This window comes from Mustela erminea, chromosome 11 (assembly GCF_009829155.1).
Source record: "Mustela erminea isolate mMusErm1 chromosome 11, mMusErm1.Pri, whole genome shotgun sequence".
Taxonomy (NCBI): Eukaryota; Metazoa; Chordata; class Mammalia; order Carnivora; family Mustelidae; genus Mustela; species Mustela erminea.
Window position 1 is genome coordinate 57,744,750 of NC_045624.1, and position 26,288 is coordinate 57,771,037.

General features: G+C 37.1%; 1 protein-coding gene and 1 non-coding gene across 3 annotated transcripts in view; both read left to right on the top strand.

Moving 5' to 3' along the window:
• ANKMY2 (ankyrin repeat and MYND domain containing 2) overlaps nucleotides 1-26,288 on the top strand; it is a 36,182-nt gene that overhangs the window by 1,168 nt on the left and 8,726 nt on the right. Inside the window, exons 2-5 of one of the 2 annotated variants that reach the window (XM_032304064.1) lie at nucleotides 4,433-4,497; nucleotides 10,124-10,262; nucleotides 12,134-12,232; nucleotides 21,683-21,843. In XM_032304064.1, the coding sequence (XP_032159955.1) occupies nucleotides 4,433-4,497; nucleotides 10,124-10,262; nucleotides 12,134-12,232; nucleotides 21,683-21,843 (464 nt within the window). Of the gene's footprint in view, nucleotides 1-4,432; nucleotides 4,498-9,725; nucleotides 10,015-10,123; nucleotides 10,263-12,133; nucleotides 12,233-21,682; nucleotides 21,844-26,288 lie in introns of those variants that run through there. The other variant, XM_032304065.1, reaches the window with a different exon arrangement.
• LOC116569707 lies at nucleotides 2,604-2,743 on the top strand. The gene has a single exon (XR_004277147.1). It is a non-coding gene; the product is annotated as a U4 spliceosomal RNA (small nuclear RNA).

Below are 26,288 nucleotides of genomic sequence, written 5' to 3' on the forward strand. Positions count from 1 at the left end.
CTTCATACTGACAAGGGAAGTCTAAATGTAAAGGAGAAAAAAAGTCGGATTTGAACACAACAGGTGCTGATGAGCTGAGCCCACCTCATCTGATCTCAACAATTTTAAGTCAGTCACAGCTACATTTATCATAAGTGGTCTTTGCCTAGAACTCTGGGACATGGACTTGGTGCTTTTGTTGTTTGTTCTGCACAGTTCTGGCCGAACTTTTTGGCAAGGCAGTTTTTTGTTCTTCCCGTCTCTGGGTAATTTCTCCGTTCCCTCTTTGGTTCTGGGATTCAGTTCAGCGAACATGTGAGCCTCAGCTGTGTGCCAGGTACTGTGCTGGAAGAAGGAAACAGGATCCACTCAGAATCCACCAGGAATGGACATTCTGCTTTTAAACAGTCCGGCGCTATCCGTTTTTCAAATTATAAACAATTGAGCAGTTTTATAAAGTGGGTTTTTGGAAGAGATGGGGGGAAGGAATCCTTGGATATTTCCTTAGGTATACACCAGTTTTTATTTTAAAGATCATATAAAAGAATTAATGTCAAATTTAGTCTGGGTAGTGCTGTGATGTTTCTGGGTCCACATTGTACATCAAGTTGCATTCGTGCTGAGACAGTGTGGTTCACCAATTTCGTTGGCCCAACCCATGAGAAAACAACTGAGATGGACTCAGTCTGTGATACAGTCTTGTCAAGTGAAGGTCCTTGGGCCATCACTGTACTCTCAAAGAAAAATAATGGGAGATGTGAGAAAATAATAACTAGTCAGCCTTTATTGAATGTTGGTGTGAGCCAGGTATGAGCTCTTGATGAGCTAGGAATTATTTTTAAGCAACAGCATGATGAGAGACTACATGGAGTGGTTCACCATGTAGGTCTAATTTGGAATCCTACCACGATCATATGCCGGTGATGTGGCCTTGGGCAAGTTACTGTCCTGAGCTTCTCCTTGGTACTGACTTCATAACATTGTTGGGAGGATCAAATGAGTTAGTGGCTGTAAAGCATTGAAAGTGCTATTTGTCTTATCTATTACTGTTGTAATACAGTGATCTCCAATTTATAGACGCAGAAACTGAAGAACTGAGAAGTTAGATAACTTGTCCAGTGTCACACAGGAAATAAGTGGCAAAGCAGAAATCTCATTTGGCTTAGAGTCCTAGAAATACAGTGGACTTGAAAACTAATTAAACAGGAGCTCCTGGGTGGTTCAGACAGTTATCCGCCTTCAGCTCACATCATGATCCCAGAGTTCTGGGATCAAGTTCCACATCGGGCTCTCTGCTCAGCAGGGAGCCTGCTTCTCTCTCTCCCTCTGCCTGGCAATACACCTACTTGTGATCTCTTTCTTCCTATCAAATAAGTAAGTAAAATCTTAAAAAAAAAAAAAAAAAAAAGAAAGAAAGAAAGAAAGAAAACAAACTAAAGAAAAAGTGAAACCAGAACCATATCTGACCATACCATATTCACTTCTAGAGGCAATTTAATATCAGCAACAACAGTATCATCTGTCAAGTTAAATTCACTTTAATTTTTAAATGTTACTGATTTTGTAGTTTTGTGTACATTTGATTTGTGAAATATTTTTTGGTTTAGAGTTGAATGAAGGTCCTATGCAAAGTTTGTATTTATACTTATAAGAAATATATTTTTTTAAGTGGGTAGATAGAGTTCCTAATTTTTTGCCCCCATTGATACATTTCTCAACTTTGGGAGGTACTAGATCAGTCAGCACTAGTACTTGGAACTGACAATAAACTTTCATTCAAGTGTGACCTGTCATTTTGGCCAATCCAAAATAAACTCAGCATATGACTGAGTATCTCTCTTTGGCCAGTCAGCACCTTTCAGAAGTTAAGTTGACTGTGAGTGAGACTTAACAATTTAGAGAATACTGCACATTGCTCCTGGACACTTTTAGAACAATTTCTTCTTCAGGTGACTTCACATGCTAGGTATCTTACAGATTGTATATTTGTTAGAAATATCAAGAAGTTCCAGTTAAAACTGAGAAGCTCTTACATATATACCATTCATATCATAGTTAATGATGGCATCCACTTGATGACATTTAAGAAGAGAAAATTGGAATCACTGAAGCACATCCAGTGGGCTTATATTATGTGTACATTGACCCATTCTTCTAAGTTCTGATATCTTTTTTCTTGAGCACTGAGGAAGCACTATTTCAAAATAAATTAAACTTTCCTTAGGTATAAACCAGAAGATCTTCCATTACTTGTTTAGTACCTGAAATCTCTGGGATTGTGGACTTAATGAGAAAGTAATGAATTTATTACTTTTTTTTCATTATTTACATAATGAAAAATTATGAAATGGGCTTGGACAATAAGGTTTATTTTACCAACAAATTGCAGTAAAAAGCACGATAAGTAGTACATATTTTAAGTGTATTCTAAATCTTCTATAATTTTCTAGTGAATGTCATTAATTTAGGAATTAAATTAATTAAATTAGGAAAATAAAATTAGAAATCATCACAAGTTTTTCTTCTTTGGGTATTTTGCTCATCTGTTTTCTAAAATCTGGAAGCCCAAACAGTTTGAGAAAAAAAATTTCATCCTGGTCCCTGCATTTTAAAAAGTGAAGTGGAGCTTTGCGCAGTGGCAGTATCGTAGCCAATGAGGTTTATCCGAGGCGTGATTATTGCTAATTAAAAAGTGAAGTGGAATTCAGTGGTATATGTGTTCATCCCTCATCTTTATTTACTTACATTGAATTGCTTCCTGACAAGACAGATTTAACTTAGACTGTTGGCCATGGGGCTAAACACTTTATAGAATTATCGACCTATTTTCTTGCATGAGCCTAATGTTTGTGATTGTAATCCCCACCCTCCCCTAACATGGAACGTGCTTTGACATGCTCACAGTCCCTCTAGTATTCTCCCTTTCCTGCATAAACATCTCCTAATCAGATGGAAAATCACTTCATTCATTTCTCACTGGATAATGGAAATCAGCCAAAGCATCTTCCTGAAGTAAAATTGGGTTGCCAGAGTTTTTGTTCTATTTTAATTCCTTTCTAAAGATGTTGGAGAAAGTCTCTGTTGAGAAGGCCAGGGATGAATAATGTTCCATGTAGAACTTGCTCATAAGCTTGAGGGCTTTCCCCCATTCATCCTGTAGTCCTTCAGCCAGTGATACTAACTGCCCTCCGATGGAGTAGAGGGTCAGAAAAATGCACTATTTACATGATAGCTGCTGTCAAAATCCAGGGATTTGTAGATCATTCACTTGACACATTACCCCAGCAGAGCTATTTCTCTGTCAGTCTAGGAGATATTTCTCTGTCCGTTCCCTGTTCATGTGAGGCAACCAGATGACTTGCCTAAGGAGCAGGTCAGGGAGAGAGAAGAATGCTAATCTTTATTCTGCATTCCACATTTAACCTGGAAAACTAGCAGAAGTTAGCACATTCTTAAACTGTAATTTTCAGTTGAAGGAGAGAAAAAACTCCCAGTTGTTGGATGTTCCTATTCTTTTATATCCTTGTGAAGGAGAGGTTTGTCTCATTCTTTCTTCCTGAGAACATTCTAATTTCATTGTTCTTTTCCCCATCAAACCAGAAATTTTATGGCAGAACAAGTAGCTGACTATTATTAACGATGATAATAGCAACATTCTTGCAACTACTTGCTTATGTCAGTATGCCTCACAGAAGACTGGAAAAACTTGACAGTTGTGGCCCAACTATAGCTTATTTCCAAATTTACAAACGGCTAACCTTCAATTCAGGTTTATGTTCGAGGACATTCAGTAAGACAGTCTGAGTAATGACCATAGGCACTTTTCTATGGAACTGGGCTACAAAGAAATGTTTATCTAAGCATTTCTTTTTTTTCTTTTCTTTCTTTCTTTCTTTTTTTTTTTTTTATCTAAGCATTTCTAAACCAAGAATTCTATTATAAGTATGCTGCCATCAAGTCACAGGGCCTGGTGATGGCAGAGTATAGAAATCCTGATTGTATTTTGAACTCCAATTATTACACGGACTGGAATTTAAGCTTTAGATTGCGGGTTGGACTAGATGCCCTAATTTAAGATTTCAGTAGTAAGAGTCTCATGCTTTGTGGTTATTGTATCACTGCCAAAAGGAAAATATGGCCAATTTAATATACTCTAAGGTCAGTGGAAGTAAAAACACGGTGGAGCTATTTTCCTGTCTATAAATCTGTTCTTCTGTCTAATTACTCGGTGGAAAAAATGCTGTTATGTTGACGCTTTATTTCTTAACAGCCTAACCAGACTAGTTTTAGTTTTACATATAACCCATTAACATTTGTTTTCGTGATGTTAGATTTTTTTTGTTGTAATGATAACCTTATTTTTCATTTCCTTCCTTCTTTCCTTCTTTTCTTCTTTCCTCCCTCCTTCCCTTCCTCCTTCCCTTCCTTCCTTCCTTATTTTTCTTTTCTAAAGGTACGGTCCAAGAAGCTGGAACACTATTAGCCAGCAAGAACGTCCGCGTCAACTGTTTGGATGAGGTAAGATTTAAAAAGTTGAATAAAGTGCTTTACTTTTTATAAGAGTGGATAATACCTAAAATGTAATATTCACAGTTGTTTGCTAGCATTTGTGCTTAAGTTATACTAATCTCTAAGCCAAAGTGAGCAGACAGGTTACAAAGACAAGCATGTAAAAACATGTTTAATTTTATTAGTCAAGTCCACATTAAACCACATCATATCATTTCTTATAAAGAGTGAGAAACACTGGACTTCTCTGTACTAATGAATTAGGTGTAAATTGACATCACACACTGGAGAAAATTTTAGAATATGTGTCATTTTTAAATATGCATACTTTTGATACAGCAGTTCTACTTCTAGGGTAAAGCTAACCAAACCTAAACTCAACTTCCTAGAATACCTGCTCTTCAAAATAACTTTCTGCATTGATGGTGGTGTCTTTCCTGGCCGGTCCGATATCGGCCATTAACCACGTGTGGCTAGTGTCTTCTTTATTTTATAGTGTGTCTCTAGTGTTAGAAAGTAAGCTGAACAACACTTGCTCATGCAAAAGAGGAAGGGGTTTTACTGACCCTCTACTTAGAAATAGGTACCAAAATTAACATCAGACAAAATAAAGTTTAAAGCAAAAAATAAAAAAAAATTTTTTAAATGACTTTCTCATCGATTAAATTAATAATTAATAACCTACCAAGAATATTGTAGCTTTAAGCCTTCACTTACAAGCTTATAAGCTTTGAAGTACATAAAGAAAAAGAGAATTCAAAGGAGAAATTTGTAAGACCACAGTAACGCCTTTAAGAAACCACCAGATTAAATAGCAAAAAAGTAATTTAGGGAACAGAAAATTTGGCTAACTAATTGACAGTCAATGCACTGTGTGTAACTTGGACAAAAATAGTACATTGTCTTTTACATGGAACACTGATAAAAATTAGTCTATGTATTATGCTATTTTATAAAGGCAATTTTAGCTAATTTCAAAGAAATTCACCTAATGCAGTAGAATACACTGAAAATACACAAAAATATGATCCAAATAATAAAACAACCTGAAATTTTTATTTTAATTCTAAGTAATTCTTGGGTTAAAGAAGGACTAGAGGTAGTAATTGTCTGCAATTTAGAACTGTAAGCAAACTTATCAAAAGTTCCTGTTTATCAAAAGCTGGATTATATGGCCAAAGTGATAGAAGAAATTTTGCAGCATTTATTATTATACTTTCAATCTGTGTGGTGTTGTGAGCTTTTAATTTGAAATTTTTAATAAAGCTTAGGCTATCCTCAGAGAGCAGAGGAAATGAATCCGTGAACATGAACGTTTGAAAAAGCCATCAGGCCCAAGCAAACAAAAGGAAAACTGAAAACTAAAATTTTTATGCTTCACAGTATGCCATGAAAAAAGTGAAAAGATAATCCACAGATTGGTTTTACAGATCATATCTGATAAGGGACTTCTAACTGGAAGCTATTACAAATTCTACAACTCAATAATAAAAAGACAAATAACACATTAAAAAATGGGCAAAGGTTCTGACTAGATACTGCTCCAAAAAGACATTCAGATGACCAATATGCACGTGAAAAAGTGCTGAATATTAGCTACGAGGGAACTACAGCGAGGTACCACCTCACACTCCCTGGGATGGCTATAAAGACAATGAAAATGAAAAGCAAATGGAAAAATGCTCAATATTAGCTGCCCTCAACACTCAGCGGGGCACCTGCCTCTCCCTTTCCCTCTCCCTCTGCCTGCTACTCCGCCTGCTTGTGTGCTCTCTCTCTCTCTCTCTCTCTCCCCCTCTCTGTCAAATAAATAAATAAAATTCAAAACAAGACAAAAAAACCTTAGAAGAATGGGGATCAAGCCAAGGAGATTCCTGGGGATCCTGGGGACAGTTTTGGCTTCCTTGATATTCCTTGAAGGCAATACTTCTCTCACCCAGAGTTTCCCACTTGCATTCTCTTTCCGTGGAGGTTTTTTCCGCCGGTCATTTAAATCCTTTGTGTAGTCACTCCCTTTAGGAAAGGGATTTGTCCAAAGCCACCTGCCTAGACATTTCTTAACTCTCCTTTATCAACTAATAATCTCTTCTTGCTCTCTGCCATTCTGTTTCCCTCTTACTCGATGTTCTTTCTCTAGAGCACTTGAACCACCTGTCCTGTCGCCTCAACTAAAATTTGAATGTCAGGGACTTCGTCTGGGGGAGCATGGAATTAGTTCATTGCTACCCACAGCACATAAACCTGTGTCGGATATATATTAGGCACTCAGGAAATATTTGCTGAATGAATGAAAGCTTTAGGTAATGATAGAGAATTGTAACATAATGGGCTAATATTGATAAATTCTTCGATTTAAGAATCATGGGGGAGAAGCTTCAGTTCTTTTTCAGTCATTAATATCTAAAGAATTTTAGCTGCTTGTTTTTCAAGCATTTCAGTTAAGCAGACTTCTTCCAAAGTTGCCTTTGGGAAATGACAGGGACGTGGGGAATTTTACTTTTGATGTTTCAAGGGATTCCAATATGCTGTAGATTATAAAACTCATCCAGATTTCAGAAATAGTAAAAAAAAAAAAAAAAAAGGAAGGGGGTGGAGATCAGTGATAATTTGTAAGATTCTAATATTTGCGAAGGACAACTCAGTTTCAGAGATGTTAAAATATAACTGATGAATTACATGTAACACTGTGATAACATTTTATGAGACCTTATTTCCCCTTTCGTGATTTGAGTTGGGATGGACATTAGGTATTATTTTTTTCTAACTGATAATAGCTTGTTTCATTTTTATAACTAGAAGATGACATTTTCAATTTAATTTATTTTGAACATGGGCATATTCTTTTCTATATCTAGTAGATTGATAGTATTTTAAATTATCCAATTCCTTTTCTTGATATTTTATACTGGAATACATAAAAATACTAGAAAGACTAGAAAATTTGTAGGATGGTAGCTGCTTTATATCTGTTTGGAACATCAAAATTTATTAATGTCACTTCCTTATTTTCTTTGCCCATTGAGATGTTTCCATAAAGAACAGTCTGTACTATAACTCAGATAATGCATAGTAAAAATTACATTCAAAATTTGTAATTCTTTTTGTTCTTATGATTCAAAATTGAACTAAGAAAGAGTATGAGATATCCTCTTACTTGGAAAGCTTCTATACATTTCATAATACACATTATGTTGTATACCTGAAATTAATACAACATTGTATGTAAATTATACCTCAGTAAAAAAAAAAAAAAAAGAAAGAAAAGAAACTTAATATAAATTATCAGTTAGCACATGTTTGGCTTCTGTTTCCCAGGATCAAACAGCCCAGCACTGACAGCTGATATGGGAAAAAGATACACGGCTTTATAGACATGACAAAGATAACAAGTTCAGAGATTGCACAGAAAATGATACGATTGGGTTTGCCCATTGCCCCTTTAAAAAGCTCTCATGGATTGCCTCTGAAAAACCAGTCCCTGTTAAGACTGCTGGTAAATAAGAAAGAGCAAAAAGAAAGAAAATTTAAAAAAAAAAAAAAAAAGAGGAAACAGGATCAGGAATCTGGGAGGCAGGCAGATTAAGTGGACAGAAGTGATCAACACAGGACAGTTAAAACACAAGCAGACATAAACAGGTGAGGACACTTTGCAATGTAACCTCCCCAAATTTTGCACATCTTCTTTGTTCTTAAGCATCTTTTCTCATTTTGAATGCTGCTTTAGATTTTTTAAATATATAGAACATTATATATATGTCCTATATTATATTTACGTGTCCTATATTATATATAGGACAGTATTATAGTGTTAGGCTTATTCATTCAGTCTTTCCTTGTAGGATGGGCTTGCTGTGTGATTGACTGCCCATCTGCCTGTACTGTGTCCTTCCCCACCTCACAGGTTAATGCGAGCTTCTTATGTCCAGGTTATAGCATCCTTTGGGGGCTATCACCCTAGCCATGTTCTGAATACATTTTTGCCTCACTCAAAAGGTAATAACCGTATAGTTCATTCCCACTTCCTCAAAGCTGAGAGTGTGTGTGTGTGTGTGTGTGTGTGTGTGTGTGTGTGTGTGTAATGAGATCCTGATTACCCGCACCTTCCTGAGCCACTCCCAACCTTGAAATACCTCATTCTTGTAGATACTCCCAACAAAGGAAGTCTTAACATTATAATCTTATCAATGTTTTATTGTTCTCAAGAAACAATGAGGACTCCTACTGGGATGTCTTCTGGAGACCCTCTTGAAAGGTCCCAGCCTTCCTATAATTCTCCCATCAGTAACCCTCCAAGAATATTGGTTGGGCGCCTGGATGACTCAGTCAGTTAAGTGTCTGCCTTCTGCTCAGTCCTCGTATCCCTGGGGCATCAGGCTCCATGCTCTGCCTGGAGTCTGCTTCTCCCTCTGCCTGCTGCTCCCCCTGCTTGTGTTCTCTCTTATTCTCCCTCTCTGACAAATAAGTAAAATCTCAAAAAAAAAAAAAAAATACTGCTAGCTTCTGTTCATAATAATAGTGTGGGATCATAAAGAACAATTCAAAGCATGTTAGTATTCGGAGGTTTAAGAGATTGTGTTTTGGAGAGGTTTTTATCAAAAAACAGCTTTGGTATGCCAGCATTTATAGCTTATCCTGGTTTACTTGAGAACAACTTGTTCATTTATCTACCAAATAGTATCAGATTCCCAGAACAAATAAAGCTGGATGTTTCACTGGATATGCACAACGCATATGGAGACTAAACAGTGGAGTGTAAATACTTCCAACCATTTCTCGGTATTTATACATTCATTCATGTATGTGATCAAATCATACATATTCAAAATGTACATGTGGTTTGGGGATCATTGTTTTTAAAATGATACCATGGAAATAGACATTTGCTGCACCTTGTTTTTTTCATTGTCAGTAATTCGTGGAACTCTCTCCAGTTCTCTAGATACAGATTCGCTCCTGTCCCTGGCTTCATGGCATTCCATGTTGTGGATATAACATACTCCATTCAGCTTTCTCTTTGATAGGCATTCTAATTGTTTTGTGTTTGTTTATTGGTTTTTAAAAATATTTCTGCATTCGGGCACCTGGGTGGCTCAGTGGGTTAAGCTTTTGCCTTCGGCTTGGGTCAAGGTTTCAGGGTCTTGGGATCAAGGCCTGCATCGGGCTCTCTGCTCTCTGGAGAGCCTGCTTCCCCCTCTCTCTCTGCCTGCCTCTCTGCCTCTCTCTCTCTCTCTGTGTCAAATAAATAAATAAAATCTTAAAAAAAAATTCTGCATTCGTATTTGTTGGCTCATTTGTTTTCCTAGGAACTAAGTGTGTGTGATAGAGATGAGAGCCCAGATGATCTAGGTTTGGTACCTGCCTGGCCATTTTACTGCTGCTTATGAGAGGGTGAGCAAGTCTTCTCTGAATCTGTCTGCTAAACTATTAAAAAAAAAAAATTAGATAACAAAACCATCGTTTTTCCTCATCAGTTTATGAAAGAGCCAAGTGAGGAAATCAACATAAAGTCCTTTACAAATTATAAAGGTGAATTTATTAATTCATGTTTCTTTTATGTTTTTGAATAATTGCAGGAATTGTTCATAGGGGAAGAGGTAAATAAGTAAAATTAATACTTTTTTCCTTTCTGTTGAAGAATGGAATGACTCCTCTAATGCATGCTGCCTATAAAGGGAAGCTTGATATGTGCAAATTACTTTTACGACATGGAGCTGATGTAAATTGTCATCAACATGAGCACGGATACACAGCCCTCATGTTTGCTGCGCTTTCTGGTGAAGTTTTGGCGTTTATTCTAATATCTTACTATTAGTCATCCCTACAAATTTGTTATAAGTACATGCATACTTTTAAATTAAATGCTTTTTCGTTATAGTAATTTTATGATCGGTTCTTATAGAAAAGGTAGGAATTGGTTTTTGAAGTTATAACGTATGAAACATATTTAATTTGGTAATATGTTTCTTTACTTATTTAAATCATTTAATTGTACTGACGGTCTATTTTGTGTAGAGTTAGGAAGTTGAATCGTTTTTCTTTCAGATTAGTTCTGTTGATGTTCTGTATCTTTGAATTGTGAAGTAATCTGAGAACTTGGTTCTCTTGAGAAATTAGCTGCTATGATAGAGTTGTCTCTCTGTTTCACTGACATTTATGTACTGAATTCTGCTGATCCAATTAGAAATTTATTCTTAACTCATGTTGCTCATGATTTGTAAACAAAGACAACCGGGAAACATTTAAAATTAAGTGGAGTTAACCATAGTTGTAGTTTTTTTTCCCTAATAAACTGAGGATGTAATATAATATTCTCACACTTGAAAAGCAGTAATCTGTATTTTGATAAGCCTGGGACAGGAAAGCATGGGAGTGCTTAGATGGGCTAGCTATGTAACGCATATTAATGAGGGCATTTGCTGTGGGCAACGGGCGTTGTACGTAAGTGGTGATTCACTGAATTCTACACCCGAAACTAACATTGTACTGTGTGTCAACTAGCTGGAATTTAAATAAAAACTTGGGGGGGATAAAAGGAAAGCATTTCTAAATATGATACATAAAATATACAATTAAAATAGGACAACATTGACCAATTTGATTATATATAAGTTTAACATTTCCAAATATAGAATATACCATATAGAGAGTAAAATACAAATGCAAAACTAAGGAAAATATTTATTGTGTATCTCTAAGGGTCATAACACTCTATATCCAGGAGTTCTCATAAATGATTTAGAAACAAGTGCTATAATACAAAGTTGTATTGGACCAAATTGAACAGAAAACACAAGAAATAGAACTGGTTCATGAGGATATGAAATGCTTTCACCAATAAACAAAGAAATGCAGATTACAAGAATAAATGATCATTTGTCAGTTACCATATTGGCAGAGGTCAAGAAGAGAGCTAATGTCCAGCATTGGTTGTAGGGATTTCTCTGAACCATTTTGGGATATGCATATCAGCCCAACCTTGCTGGAAGTAAGCCTGGCAAAATGCAGCTAAAATATGCATGACTTTGATTCTTGTGGTGTTTTCCAGGAACTGTTCTAAGGAAATCATAGTTCAAACTTGCTAAAATTAATGGAAAATGCTGGTCACTGAGTATAATTTATAATAGCAAGTATCTGTGATGATTACATTAGTAATAGAATGCAAATAGAATAAAGGCAAATGGATGTTTAGAGAGAAGAGTATAGAAAGATAGACCATCACCTGTTAAATCATTATTCCAGGGCCTATAGGTGTGAGGGTTGGAATGGGTTGGTAGATACTAAGTGGAAATGTGTTTTCATTTTGTCTCTCTTTATTGTTGATATTTTTTGTTTTGACTTTAACTAAGAATTATCTGTCAGAAAAATATATTTGGTTTTATTAGAAAAAAGTGATAATTCCTAATTCCATACCATTTTTTAATTGCCTGAAGGCGTTTTATGCAAAATGAGGTTAATTTCTATGTGGATTTTAGTGTCATTTTCCCATTTACTATAGTTACGGTTTATACTTTAGGAAAAAAAATGAAAATATTCACAAGATAGAAACCTAAAATTAAATGGGGGACAAGGGTCCAGATAAATTAGAAGGAGATATTTGAATTGTGCTACCCTTAGTATTAACCGACAGGTTCCTTTTTAACATCAGGTAACAAAGACATCACATGGGTAATGTTGGAAGCTGGAGCTGAGACAGATGTTGTCAACTCTGTGGGAAGAACTGCAGCTCAGATGGCAGCCTTTGTGGGTGAGTTTTTATGGCAGTTTTAAATTTAAGCTTTATCTAAAGTATCCTCCATGAAAAAATACCACTTTGCTTCTCAGAATACAAACTGTGTCATGTGTGTTTATTTATTTTTTATTTTTTAAAAGATCTTATTTATTTATTTGTCAGAGAGAGAGAGCGAGCGCGCTCAAGCAGGGGGAGGGGCAGGCAGATGGAAAAGCAGGTTCCCTGATGAGCAGGGAGCCCGATGCGGGTCTTCATCCTGAGATCATGACCTGAGCTGAAGGCAGATACTTAGCTGACTGGACCACCCAAGCATCTCTGTCATGTTTATTTTTAAAAATGCAAAATGTATACAGTTTACTAGGTTTTGTCTAACTTAGCGAACTGTGTAGTAACGCTGTGGAGATAACGAGGCTGTTTTGAATTTGAGAGATATCGAGAATAGTGGGGCCATTTGGGTTGTAGTTAAGTGCTTTGAATGAATATATTTTATTTCTCTAAGGGAACTAGTTTACCCTAAAATCAAGAACATGAACTCTGAAGTCAATAATCGTCAGTTGAAATTCTGGCTGTACCACTCAGTACCAGGTTACTTAATCATTCTGACCTTCAGTTTCCACATTGTAACTCGGTTCATGGTTACTGAAAGGACTAAGTGAAATATTGATGTAGGGAGCTTTACAGGTAGCACGAAAGAGATGCCATCAGTCACCGTTGCTAATAAAAATGTCAACAATGCAATTTCTTCCTAGAAAGGAACATTAATAATAATATAATATATAGCTGCCTCATTATCATCCTCATCAAGTACAGACATTTATTGTATCTGCCCAGTATTTCCTGGTGTATCAGTCCTATTCCAGGACATAATAGGAAGGGTTTGGAAGAGAATTGCATGCATATTTGGTCACTGGTATTTTGGTCCCACTGATTTGGCAGTTGAGAAGAGTCCAGAGATGGACAAGCAAATATATAGACATCTGATTTATTGGGAATGCAGCCGGTGGCCTTTTTGGGACTAATAAATCATTAAACAAATACTTAATGTTCATAGTCTAGACACCAAGCATCGCTCTGGATGCTACCAAGCATCTCTCTAATGGTGAGCGAGATAGAGGCTCTTCATGCTGTCACGGCAGTGAGAGGCTAATGGCAGAGACAAGCATTGTGGAAATATACCTCATGGGACATCTTAAGGGTTTCATAGAAATATATCAGAGAGAGGGATCTTTTATCCTGCCCCAAGGGGGTTTCAAGAGAAATTACATTTAAGATGAAATATAGTGGGAATTAGTCTGTTAGTCTGATATTAGGAGGCAGTGACTGTGTATTTTGCCAAAAGTTGTTACTGTCTCAAAACCGCAAATAGTAGCTACCAATGATTAAGTCAGATAGTCACTGAGTCACTCTGTGACAGCTCTGTCAGAGCAGATATTCTCATTTTACCTCAATTTCAGGAGGATTTGAGAAAAGTGTGGCCTTGCATTGTAAACTTAAGAGAATTAATATTTATCTCCTACCATGAGGGGCTCCCTGGTTCCCCCCAGCTCTCTTCTCAGTTAATGTTGAGGCTGTCAGTATAAGGGGAACATAAGACTCATCTAGGATGATCTTGATTCTCCTATTTTAGTTCATGTCTGCTGCTGAATCATGACAAGATCACAGGCAAATCTCTTCCCTCCATAGACCTCCTGTTTTCTGATCTGTGCCATGAGGCCTGCCAGTTAGATCATAGGAAGTTCTGCTGAACTCTGCAGGTTTTCATTTATGTCCCCAGTGTAGGAAAACAGAGGTCAGACAGAGATTCCGGAACTTTCCTCAGTTCACAGGGCTAGAAGTGGAGGAGCCTGTTCTTTCAAAAATTAATACAGTGTTCTTTTCCTTAACACTACTGTATCCATAAAAATCTAAGGTAGAAATTGTCCACCATCCCATCCTAAAATAAGAGAAACAAGAGTGATATTTTCATTCCATTTTAATCTATAAAGAGTGACTTCATAGGCAAAAATTAAACCCCTATTAGTTGACATTATATTTTCCTTTATGGTCAGTCCTTTTAAAAAGTCATTGTCCCCTTTTATAGCCCATGAGCGGAAAAGTTTATATAAATATGGGCACACGTGTACAAGATCATTATCTTTTAAAAAATATCTTTTTATCTTTTAAAAAGTATTTTATCTTACAAAGATACTCCTTGTGATTGTTTCCTTTCCTGACCAGTACGCTGTGGAAGTCCCTCTCATCTTAGTAGGTCTTAATTCAGTTCCTCCAACAGTTACTAATATTCCATGATCCAGGCACTCATCGTTCATTTAGCTCTCCCCATGAATAAATTGTACAGGTTTTTAAAAAGATTTCATTTATTTATTTATTTATTTAAGAGAGCACACATGATTGCGGGGGTGGGGGGGGGGTGGCAGAGGAACAGAGGGAGGGGGACAAACAGACCCCACTTGGAGCACAGAGCCTGACACAGGGCTCAATCCTATAACCTGAGCCAAAATCGAGAGCGCGATGCCCAACTGATTGAGCCACCCGTGTGCCCCTGTTGCACAATTTTCAAAAATCACTATAAATAATACAGTGATCCTTTGATCTTACATTTTTACATGGTACTGCTTTAATATGTATAAAACATATTCTCAGGAGTTAAATGGCTGAGACGCACGGTCTGTATTTTTAATTTTAGTCTAAGTCTAGATTGCTTTCCACAAGGGCATAGAAATTCACACTCCTGTGAAAATCTTCTTCAGCACTGGGTGCTTTCACTCTTCTGTTTTTGCCAATCTGATAGTTGACAAGATGGGATATTGTGAATTTGCTTTTCCCTCATTATTCATGAAATTCAGCTGCTTCTGTTGTTACTTATCTATATTTTTCTTTTCTGTGGATGACTACTCATGCTCATTATGTATTTTTCCTTTGGGTTGTCTTTTCTTACTGCTTTGAGGATCTTTATGTATATTATGGATGCGACATTTTGTCTATCACACGTGTTTCAGATACTTCTTATACATTTTTCTTTTGACTTTCTGGGAAATTTTGCCATAGAAACTTTATTTTTAAGTAATCATAGTTTTGTTTGTTTGATTGTTTTAAATTCCTTTCATGGTTCTTGTCTTGTCAAAAGAGTTCTTCACTGTCAGTTAACTATTCTCCTAAATTTCCTTCGGATTTATTTTTTTACTTTTTTTATATTTTCAAGATTTAATTTTTTTAGAGTTTATTTCCCCTGGATATTTAGTTAGTTATGGTAGCACCACTTACAAAACCACTCAACATTTTCCTGCTGAAAGTGAAATACCAGTTTTGTGGTAAGTTAAATTCTCTTCTCTACTGGTATCTATTTCTGGACCCCATATTCTCTTCATGGGGCTGCTTGTTTGTCACTTTGTGTATTCATACCACGTTGTCTGATCACATTGACTTTAAAGCAAGTGTTCCCTTTACTTATTCCTCTTTCAATACATTCCTCCCTCCCTTCTTTCTTTGTTTTTTTTTTTTGTTTTGTTTTGTTTTATTTTTTATTTGTTGGTTCTTGTTGGATTTTCATTAAATGGTTATGTAATTAGTTGCAGAGACTGCATGGTATGCCTATATATTGCTTTTTGTTTCTTTTACTTATTTTTTGTTCTTTGGTCTTATCCATTAGATTCCCTCACAGCAGGTCTTTCTTAAAACTACATTTTTTTTCAAGTTTATTTCTAAATAGTTGGTAGTTATTGAACATATTGTAAGAATTCCCACCACCACTTCCATGCTGTCCTTTCTAGCTGGTTATGGACAATAGGAGAAAGTCATTGATTTGTTTTTTTTGCTTGTCATTTTTACTAGAGTCTTCCTGGCTTTGTAGCTATTCAATTTCATTTATTTTCTATTTGAATTAGTTCTAGGCTTCAAAGTAAGAAGAAATAGTAATAGTGAAAATTGGCATGTCTGTTTTTTTCTGTTTTTAATGGAAATATTTTTTTAGCTCTTCACTTTTTATAATATCGCTTTTGGTTTTGCCATTGCTGAATGCCACTCTGTCTTGTTTCAATTTTTAGTTCTACTTTTTCTGATAGTCCATTCATTTTGGATTTGGGGGTTTTTTGTTGTTGTTTTTTTTTCAGATTTTATTTAAATTCAAGTTAATTAAAATATAGTGTATTATTGGCTTCAAGGGTAGAATATAGTGATTATCAGTTGCATAGAACACCTAGTGCTCATCACATCAAGGGCCCTGCTTAATGCCCATCACCCAATTACCCCATTCCCCCACCTATCTCCAGTCCAGCAGCCCTCAGTTTATTCCCTATAGTTAAGAGTCTCTTGGTTTGCCTCCCTCTCTCTTTTTATCTTACTTTATTTTTCCTTCCTTTCTCCTATCTTCATCAGTTTTGTTTCTTAACATCCACATATGAGTGAAATCATATGCTAATTGTCTTTCTATGACTGACTTACTTCACTTAGCATTAATACCCTCTCTGTCCATCCAGGTCATAGCAAATGGCAAGATTTCATTCTTTTTGGTGGCTGAGGAGTATTCCATTGTCTATATGGACCACGTCTTCTCTATCCATTCAGCAGTCCATGGACATCTGGGCTCTTTGCATAGTTCGGCTATATTGCTGCTATAAACATTGGGGTGCATGTGCCTGTTTGAATCACTATTTTTGTATCCTTTGGATAAATACCTAGTAGTGCAGCTGCTGGATGATAGAATAGTTCTATTTTTAACTTTCTGAGGACCCTCCGTGCTGTTTCCCAGAGTGGCTGCACCAGTTTGCTATTATAGTCCTTCTTGATTCCTTTTTGGGTTTTTGCATTTGTCAATAATCTCTTTGCCCATCTCTTTGTTCTCAATCTTTATTATTTCATTATATTACGGTAACTACTGCTACATCTATATGTTTATAAATCCATGTATGTGTGCTCTGCTCTCTAACCCAAAATGATAGTCTCTGGCTTTTAACAGGTACTCAGCTTGTGCGTATGTATCATTACTGATAAACTTGATTGCATCCCTCCTCTTTTACCTCATTATTTTTATGCTTTGTTTTACTTGGTGGTTGCTGGTTGTTTTTGTTTGTGCTTGTGTATTGTGTGTGTGTGTGTGTGTGTGTGTGTGTGTGTGTGTGTGTGTTTCCTTAATGTGACTGGCCTGGTCATGTTAGAGTACATTTATTTCTTCTTTTATTAACTAGAAAGATCAATAATGTTTTCCCATTCCACTAATGCTTACTCTCCTATTCACAACACTCCCGATTAAAGCCATATTTGCCAGTTAAAAGCAAGAACAAAAACCATCCCCCGTGGCCCACCCGCAAGGCACTGGATTTGCCCATTTAACGGTTCCAACATGAGGAAATCCTTCCAGCTCACTTGTTTTTCCACATTCTCTGCCTCATCAGACAACACGTCTTTCCTTTCCTCCTCCACCATTGCCACCAGCTGTGGACTTGGTTGAGAGGGTTCAGTATTTTTAGTACCAAAATGTTATTTGCATGTCATCCATCATGGGTTACTTCTCTTTGACTAATCCTCACAGTCAACAAGATAATGTCTCAGTCAAGTTGCCTCCACCCATTATTCAGATGAACCATCTCTGCCGTCCACAGTTGGAGTCTACTCCCCCTTTCTCCTTCCCTTTGCTCCATCTTCAGCTGTCTGTTCCCATTTAGATTTGGCTTACAGGACCTTCTCGCATGGTTTATAGGTTGAATATGGTTTGAAATCCATGGTAACCGAAATTCTCTTTCTCCCTGAAATGTGAGTCGTACCAGAGCTGGTTTCACGGTTCTTGGATCACTGTTCTGTTCCCTCCGTCATACATAGACGTTACTTCACACTTTTCTGTTGTGAAGTTACTTCACACTTCACACTTTGGAAATGAGAATTTATTTTCCCTTAAAATAATCATTCTGGAAGTATATTTCCATTTCAGTTTATCTTAGAAAATAAAAAATTTTACTAACATGTGATTAGTTGTGTATATGCTTGCCCTGAGTAAACCAGCCTAGGACGGACTCAGTGACCCTATTCAGTCAGGTAGACTACAGTCTAGTGATGGTAGTACTGGCCCCAGATGCACTGCCCAAGCCCCTTACCCAGCATTTATTTTCTGTAATAGTCATACTATTTTATTTGTATTTATTCAGAATTCATTAAATTAAACACCAGTAAAACTAAATATTGAATTGTTTCAGTTATAAACACTTAAATAGGGTGCCTGGGTGGCTCAGTGGGTTAAGCCGCTGCCTTCGGCTCAGGTCATGATCTCAGGGTCCTGGGATCGAGTCCCGCATCAGGCTCTCTGCTCAGTGGGGAGCCTGCTTCCTCCTCTCTCTCTCTGCCTGCCTCTCTGCCTACTTGTAATCTCTGTCTGTCAAATAAATAAATAAAATCTTTAAAACAATAAAATAAAATAAAATAAACACTTAAATATAAATTAAGTAAAAGTTTATGATCATTAAGTATATATCACTTTAATGTAAATTATTAGCAGATAAGTTAAAATAAAATATCAAAATAATCTAAGCTCTACCTAAAATGTAAAAAAAATTAACCCTGAAGTAAAGAAAAGGTAAAGTAATATTATGTTGTCCTTCTTACAAAGGTGTAATCTTAAGAGATCTCTAGTCTTGTGATACTGACATTGTTACGTAGCTGGTATTTTTATGTACAGATGTTGCCAACTGCTCAGAGGGATTTTCCTGACTATATTAGTAGAGAGATTGAGGAGAAAATAAGAGTAACAAACTAATTCCTTGTTTCCCCCGACTCCTTTATTTTTAGCTCATTCTCTGTCAATTTTGGTTTTTTTTGTAGGAGCTATTTTATTATGTTTTTAATTGAATTTAGTTTTATTTAAATTCAATTAATTAACATATAGTGTATTATTAGTTTCAGAGGTAGAGTTCAGTGATTCATTAGTTGTATATAACAGCCAGTGCCCATTACATCATGTGCCTTCCCTCATGCCCATCACCCAGTTATTCCACCCCCATGCCCTTGCAGCAGCTATTTTAGAACTTTTTTTTTTTAATATTTTATTTACTTATTTATTTGGCAGAGAGAGAGCTTAAGAGAGCAGAAGCAGGGGGAGCAGCAGAGGGAGAAGCAGGCTCCCTGCTGAGCAGGAAGTCCAATGTGGGGACTCCATCCCAGGACCCTGGGATCATGACCTGAGCTGAAGGTAGATGCCCAACCAACTTAGCCACCCAGGCACCCTGAACTTTTTTTTTTTAATTAAATAGCATCACATACCTGTTTATCAAAGCTGGGTATAGATTGTGTTTTAAGGAAACAATATAGTTTGTCTTCATCTCTGGTTTCTTCCTGCATCATTGTAAATTCCCACAAACAGTGACCTGTGTTAATTTTGATGCCATCATGTCATGTCCTGCTTATCGTAGGGGATTTGCTTGGTTGTTTTGGCCTTTTCCTTCAGGAACGTTATGGAAATAGAGATGATTGTTTGCTAAACAGAGTACCTCATATTTTTACTGAATGCTGTTATTGTTTGGCTCCTCCCCAAGATACATATATCAGAGCTTTCCATTTAAAAAAAAAAAGGGGGGGAAAGAAAGGCAGAAAGGGAAAAAAAAAAAAGCCCAAAACCCCACCCTAGTGTTTCAGTACTTAAGAATGGCATTAAATACCAAAAATGTGTTTGTAATCACTACTAAAATTTCCTTTTAAATCAGGGTTGTGTTCTTCTATCATTTGCTTAGTTCTTAATTCTCCATCCATTTCTCATTTCCCTTCAAAGATTTCTACTATTTTCACCTTTAAATTTCCTGGATCTGCCCTTCTGCTCTCATCTCTTCCATAATGATATCCATTTCCTCATTTTTCTCTGTTTTGAGATATTTCATCCACTTTGTCTTCAATATTATTCTTTTAGTCCTCAGTAGTAACCTGGATTACCTCTTTCAGTTTGTCTCTTGATTTTATTTTAATTTTTATTTTTTGTCTATTAATGTTAGCATTGTGAATCTTTCTGCAGTCCACAAAACTTTACATTTTATAATTGATCTACTTAAGTGTTCTTGCTTGGTGATTATGGTTATGGTTCGGTTGTGGTTGTGGTCCATGTTGTAAGTGTACTTCCTACCAACAAGGCCGTCTGCTGGAGGCAGTGCACAAGTCTTCCATGATGCTGGATCCCCTTGGGCACTTCACTTCTTATCTCCTACACAGCTGGGTCAAGCTGATAATGGTTATGAAGCAGTGAAGAGAAGGGCACTGTGTCGAACCCAGGGGTATAGAACTCTAAGTAAACTCCCAGGCAAGCAGAGTTCTCTGCCAACCTCAAATACCAGCATCCACCCTGCAGATCACTTTGTCAGCAGGATCGAGAGATGCTCGAAGGACCATGCACAAGTGGTCTGGGGCCACATTGGCCCCCCAGGGCAGATCGCTCTCCAGGAACCCCCATGCCTGGTCCCAGAACTCTCTGCTGCTGGTTGCCCTGTCTTGTGGACAGAGATCCCAAAGGAGCCTGCACCTGCAAGTGTGCCCTGAGGTTTCTGCCTGTTTGCCCAGAATGGCCACTTCTCTGCCCTAGAGAGTTAGTGGCGAGGGAGCTGGGGAGGAACAGGAAAACACGTTCAGGTCACCAACTTCCCCAGGGACAGTCTTGCTTCCCTAGGACCAGTTTTCCTCCAGAGGTGTTACAGACAAGTGGCATAGGGATCTATAAGAAGCCATAATACGAATTCTGAGCTTAAGCCAGCGAAAGCTTTTTCCCTAATTCATTTCACAAAGAGGCCAAGCTTTTCTCAAATTCATTGGGAGGGGAGATTAGTGTAATAGTAATAATAATAAGCTTAATATAGAATAAATTTATATTCTGTGTAAAGAAAGCCAGATGTGATTAGGGAAGAATGGCCATCATTTCCGTAGGGCTGGAAGAAGAGACATTTAAACTTAATTAAAAACAAGTGACTTTTGTCAAATATTGAGGGTTGCTCACAAATTGAACTCCATTTTTTGATAATCCACATAACCTTCTTATGTACTGTGGATTCTATGTCTTTAAAAGGGGATTATGGGGATGCCTGGGTGGCTCAGTTGGTTAAGCAGCTGCCTTCAGCTCGGGTCATGATTCCAGCGTCCTGGGATCGAGTCCCACATCGGGCTCCTTGCTCGGCAGGGAGCCTGCTTCTCCCTCTGCCTCTGCCTGCCATTCTGTCTGCCTGTGCTTGCTCTCTCCCCCTCTCTCTCTGACAAATAAATAAAATCTTTAAAAAAATAAAAAATAAAATAAAAGGGGATTATGTCTTGGACTTCACAAAGGGTGCTTATAGATGTTCCTCAAAACATTTTACCTCTCCTTGTCCTCTTCTACTGACTTTTCCTGAAAATTAAAGATGTTGGTTCATATTTTACTTCATGAGCACATGGCACCCTAATTAATACAAAATTGGAAAATGTCATATTTTGAAAAACAAAATAACAGTTTTCCTGTTTTTCTATTAAAAGGTCAACACGACTGTGTGACGATCATCAACAATTTCTTTCCTCGCGAGAGATTGGATTATTACACTAAACCCCAGGGGCTGGATAAAGAGCCGAAACTGCCTCCAAAGTTGGCGGGCCCACTGCACAAAATTATTACTACAACCAATCTTCATCCTGTCAAGGTAATGTTGTGTTTATTGTCTTTGCTTTTTATTTAAATATTCCTTCAGCATTGAAACTGCTCTTAATTCTATAAGATCGTAGTTGCCATGGTTGGGTTTTGTGGATCTTGAGCTTGAGGTGAGGCTCTGTTGTTCAGTTGGTACAGTGAAGGGACTGCTCGGTTTAAGCCTGAGAGCAGGTGAGGGGCACAGGCTAGACTGGGAGGAAAAGCCAGGCAAAGAGATGGGTTCAGCTGAAGCCCACCTTCCACCTCACCTCACTGGAAGCTCTGGACTCTTCATGGCTCCAGAGAAGCAAGGGAGCTATTCTTTTGGATCACTCAGTTGCCGTTCGCTGAGGGCTGTCCTCAGAGGGAAAGGACAGGTTCCCAGGTAGTTCCCAGGAAGGCCACATCCAAAGGATGGAGTTGGTTCCCTGGAGAAGGAGGCAGCCCTGAGCCCCTAGCATCCAACAGTCCCGGAAGCTGAGAGTGGGGATTTTGGTGGGGCACCAACAGCATCTGCTACAATAATTATTCTTCCAAGAAGTGTTCTGAAATGTCGTCCTGAGCTCATATTTTAATATAAGTAATTATTTGATGCCTTTAAGCAATACAGTTCTTCCAGTATTAGTCAAATCACACAGATTTTCAAACTTTTTAGACCAACCCAGAAGTTCATTTGGCTTACCAGAGAAACTTCAGGAGCCATTTGGAACTATTTTCACTGCTCTTTTCTTCAGAGTTTACATATAACCTTTTTTGTTTATTTACCAATTTTTTTTTAATCTTTATTTTTTATAAATCAATCCAGATGAGTATAATCTCCTTAGTGAATCATTACATAAAACTCTCTGTATGCTACAGTGATGCTCTCCTTTTTCAAATTTTTCTCATCTCTATCTTCATTCATGTGTAGATTTGATAGTAATTCAGGACTGTTTGGTGAGCAAGGTGGTAAACCGGATCAAACACTGAGGTTTTCTCTTAATAAAAAATGATATTATAGATGCAGTAAAATTAAATTTCCCTTCAAGTCTATTACATTGAGTCTGTGGAACATACCGGACACCATTAAAGTACGTATTATAAGTAACTCTTTTGAAGCCTAGCACCCCTTTGAAGATAGACATTCCAAATTTTATGTAATGTTATTACTTTATCGATGCTTCCCTTTCCACACAGACTCTGAACCTCAAAAAACAAACAAACCAACAAAACATACCTGTTCTGTGGCTTTTCACCCAAATTACTTTCTTGGGCCAGTAAGAGAGAAGACGGACTCGCAGATCCTTTTTCATAAGATAGGCTGGTAGAGCCTCTTCTGTTTTTATTTTTCAAAACTCAAATGTCCTTCTCATTCTGAAAGAACCCCCGGAGGTAACACTTGTGATCCTAAGAGGGCAAAAGGAAGTTCAGCCATGAACCATATGTTCGTATTTATGGTAGAGAGTATATGGAACTTAGAATTTAACCTTTTAAAAAATAGGTAGCCTCTTCTGTATCAGTGTTTTGTTTTGTTCTGTTCTGTTTCTTTCCCAGCATACACAAGTGAAGAGATAACGCCCATATAGGAGCTACTTATAGCACCCTTTCTCTTAGTGGTGGGGCAGGCTGGGTAGGAAGACAGAATTTTTCCTAGGAATACATTATTTCTCAATATGGAGAATGTGTGTGGATTGGGTCCTTCTTGTTCTTCTGCGGCCCAAGCATTATAGAATCTTCAGGTTTAGACTGATTTGTAGAAATTCCCTGTGTTTTTCTGATTTACTGTAATTTATGTTTATGTTTCTACCCCTTAATGTTGCAGGAATCTCAATGATTGCAATAATTGAGTCTATAGAGTAATTTTTGGATGTTTACATAGAACCTAGACTCTCGGGGTTAAATGTCCTAAGAATTATTTTATCTCTAATTGTCTATAAGAGCACCTGTTTGAGTAAATTAGAATAAGGGTATATTTATACAGGCAATAAATGGTAAAGGTATAGAAACGCAAGTCGCCTACATTCTATTTTTTTTTTTTACTCTTGGTCTTATAAAAGATACTATTCTATGATTCTAGTACCTTTCTCCAGACTAGACCTTGTTTTTGTAGGTATAAATGATCTATTCACTTAAAAACCTTCCCCCTTGCCCCCCACACTTTAGATTAAAGTTGTACAGTGCTTTTGTGATGCCTTATTTTCATTGCTTTAGCCCTTTCCAAGCCAGCGAGGGTCTTCCTTGGGTGTATTATAAAAAAGGAACTAACAGCCATTTTATAAAGTCAAAGGTCTTTTAAAAGCAGCACAAAAATCCTCCTCAACACACGATGCCCCTTTTCACCACAGTGCACGTCAAACCGCTGCATTGGCAGCGAGGGTAAGTGACTCCTGTGGCATCAGGAAGTTTGTTTTCAGCAGGGACTCGGGCAGTTGTGCTGAAGCCCAGAGTACACAGGTTATAAAGGAGAAAAACAGAGTCACGGGAAAAATAACAACAGAATTGAGCGTAGTCTCTAAGGGGTCAGGGGACAGATGTACACAAGGGATCCTGTCTTTGATTATTAACTTTCTTGAGCCCAGTTGGTTTGGTAATTTTTTCTTAGAGGGTATTTAAAAAATAAAAAGAATTAAAAATGCCACTATGTAAACATATTCTAACATTTTTGGGGAGAGGAGCTATATTAGGCTTTTACACTTAATGGAATACATTTATTCCTCTTTGATAATTAATAATGAGATTTTCTTTATAATGGATGACTTTGTAATGCTGCAGAGATTAGAAGAAGGTAGCTAATTCAAATATTATTCTTTTGTGATTACCTGTGAAATGTTTCAGTAGGCTCATAGTAGAGCTGTGGTTATATATCATTTTTCTTTGGGTATACTAGTATATACTTTGAAGTAAATAAAGTATAACATCTTGGGGCACCTGGGTGGCTCAGTTGGTTAAGTGACTGCCTTTGGTCATGATCCTGGGGTCCCAGGATCAAGTCCTGCATCAGGCTCCCTGCTCGGAAGGTAGTCTGCTTCTTCCTCTGACCCAACCCCCTCATGCTCTCTGTCTCTCATTTGCTCTCTCAAATAAATAAATAAATAAATAAAATCTTTAAAAACAAAACAAAACCTAATGTCTTAACAAAGAAAAGAAACAATTAACCTGAGATTAATGGTTCTGAGATTTTTTTTTTTAAGTTTTTACTTGTCAGTTTAAGATCCTATGCTTTGATTATAAAGGCTTTACGCAAAAATGTTGAACAGTTTCAAATGATTAGTGTTGACAGTAGAAATATAAATGTGTGATTAATGAGCCTTTTCTGCCAAAAGTTAATTTTTGATATATGTTATTGTAGGGAAAGTCATCGGCACATTTACCAACAAATCTTCTTATACTTATTTCATGACCCCTCATTTATTACTGAGTGCTGTATTTTAAGTAAAATACTCAATTATACATCAATCTGGTAGTCCCCAAAATAAGTACAAATCATATTTTAATTTCACAAGAACTCTTAATCTCTGTTAAATTTTCAGGTAGGAAGGTATGCATGGGATTCATAGAAGTTTACAAATGATCTTCCTGTCGGAAGCAAAGGATCTAATTCGTGCAATCTGCTGTCTGTGATTCCCTGACATTTACATTCCCCATGATAGGTGTTTCGCTGTAACACATAGGTTAACAAACACGACTTTCTGCCCTGTGCATACAGTTGTGCCTGTGTTACACATGTGTTTACATTACTGGTATGTCCACATGAATGTTTGCAGTGGCCCTCTGCAGACCTACTTCAGGTAGGTAATCATCTTCCCAGTAACAAAGCCAGTAAAAAACAGTACTCCTCATTACGCTGATTTTGCACTTAATCTGTGCCTATATGAGACGTGTGGGACTCATAATGCATCAGATTTGATAACTCTCTAACATTCCTCCTTGAAGGCTTTTAATTTGCTTTCCTCTTTGACCTTTCCTCATTACCATAGATGATAAGCATATCATAAAAATTTCCACAGAGAAATGTAGTTCATTGGAAAGTAATACACCTTTTATTTTTAGGCTTCTTTCTGTAAAAACCTCATCTTTTTACAATTAATAAGAATTAATGAGAATTACAGTACTCCTAGCCATGAAATTCTAGTAATGTTAGCTAGAAGTGGTGATTGCTTGGGGATTTGATTCTGTATATAAAGGAAATGTACGTGTACCGTGTCTACCTTTAAAGTGCTTTTAACAGAGACTCTAAAACCATGACTGTGAGTAGCATGCTAACACCCGGGTTTAGCTTGATAGCAGATCACTGGGTAACTCAGATACACAGAGTTCAAGAGATTTCAGGATGCCAGGGTCCTTCTGTATTCGTTTTAGAACTTGGATCATTGGCAGTTTGCATTCCAGTTTGAATTAACTTCGTAAACATGTGACCCTGAGAGACACTTTATTTGGTGATCTGTTGAAAATCAACCCAAAATAAGTATCCAATTTGTA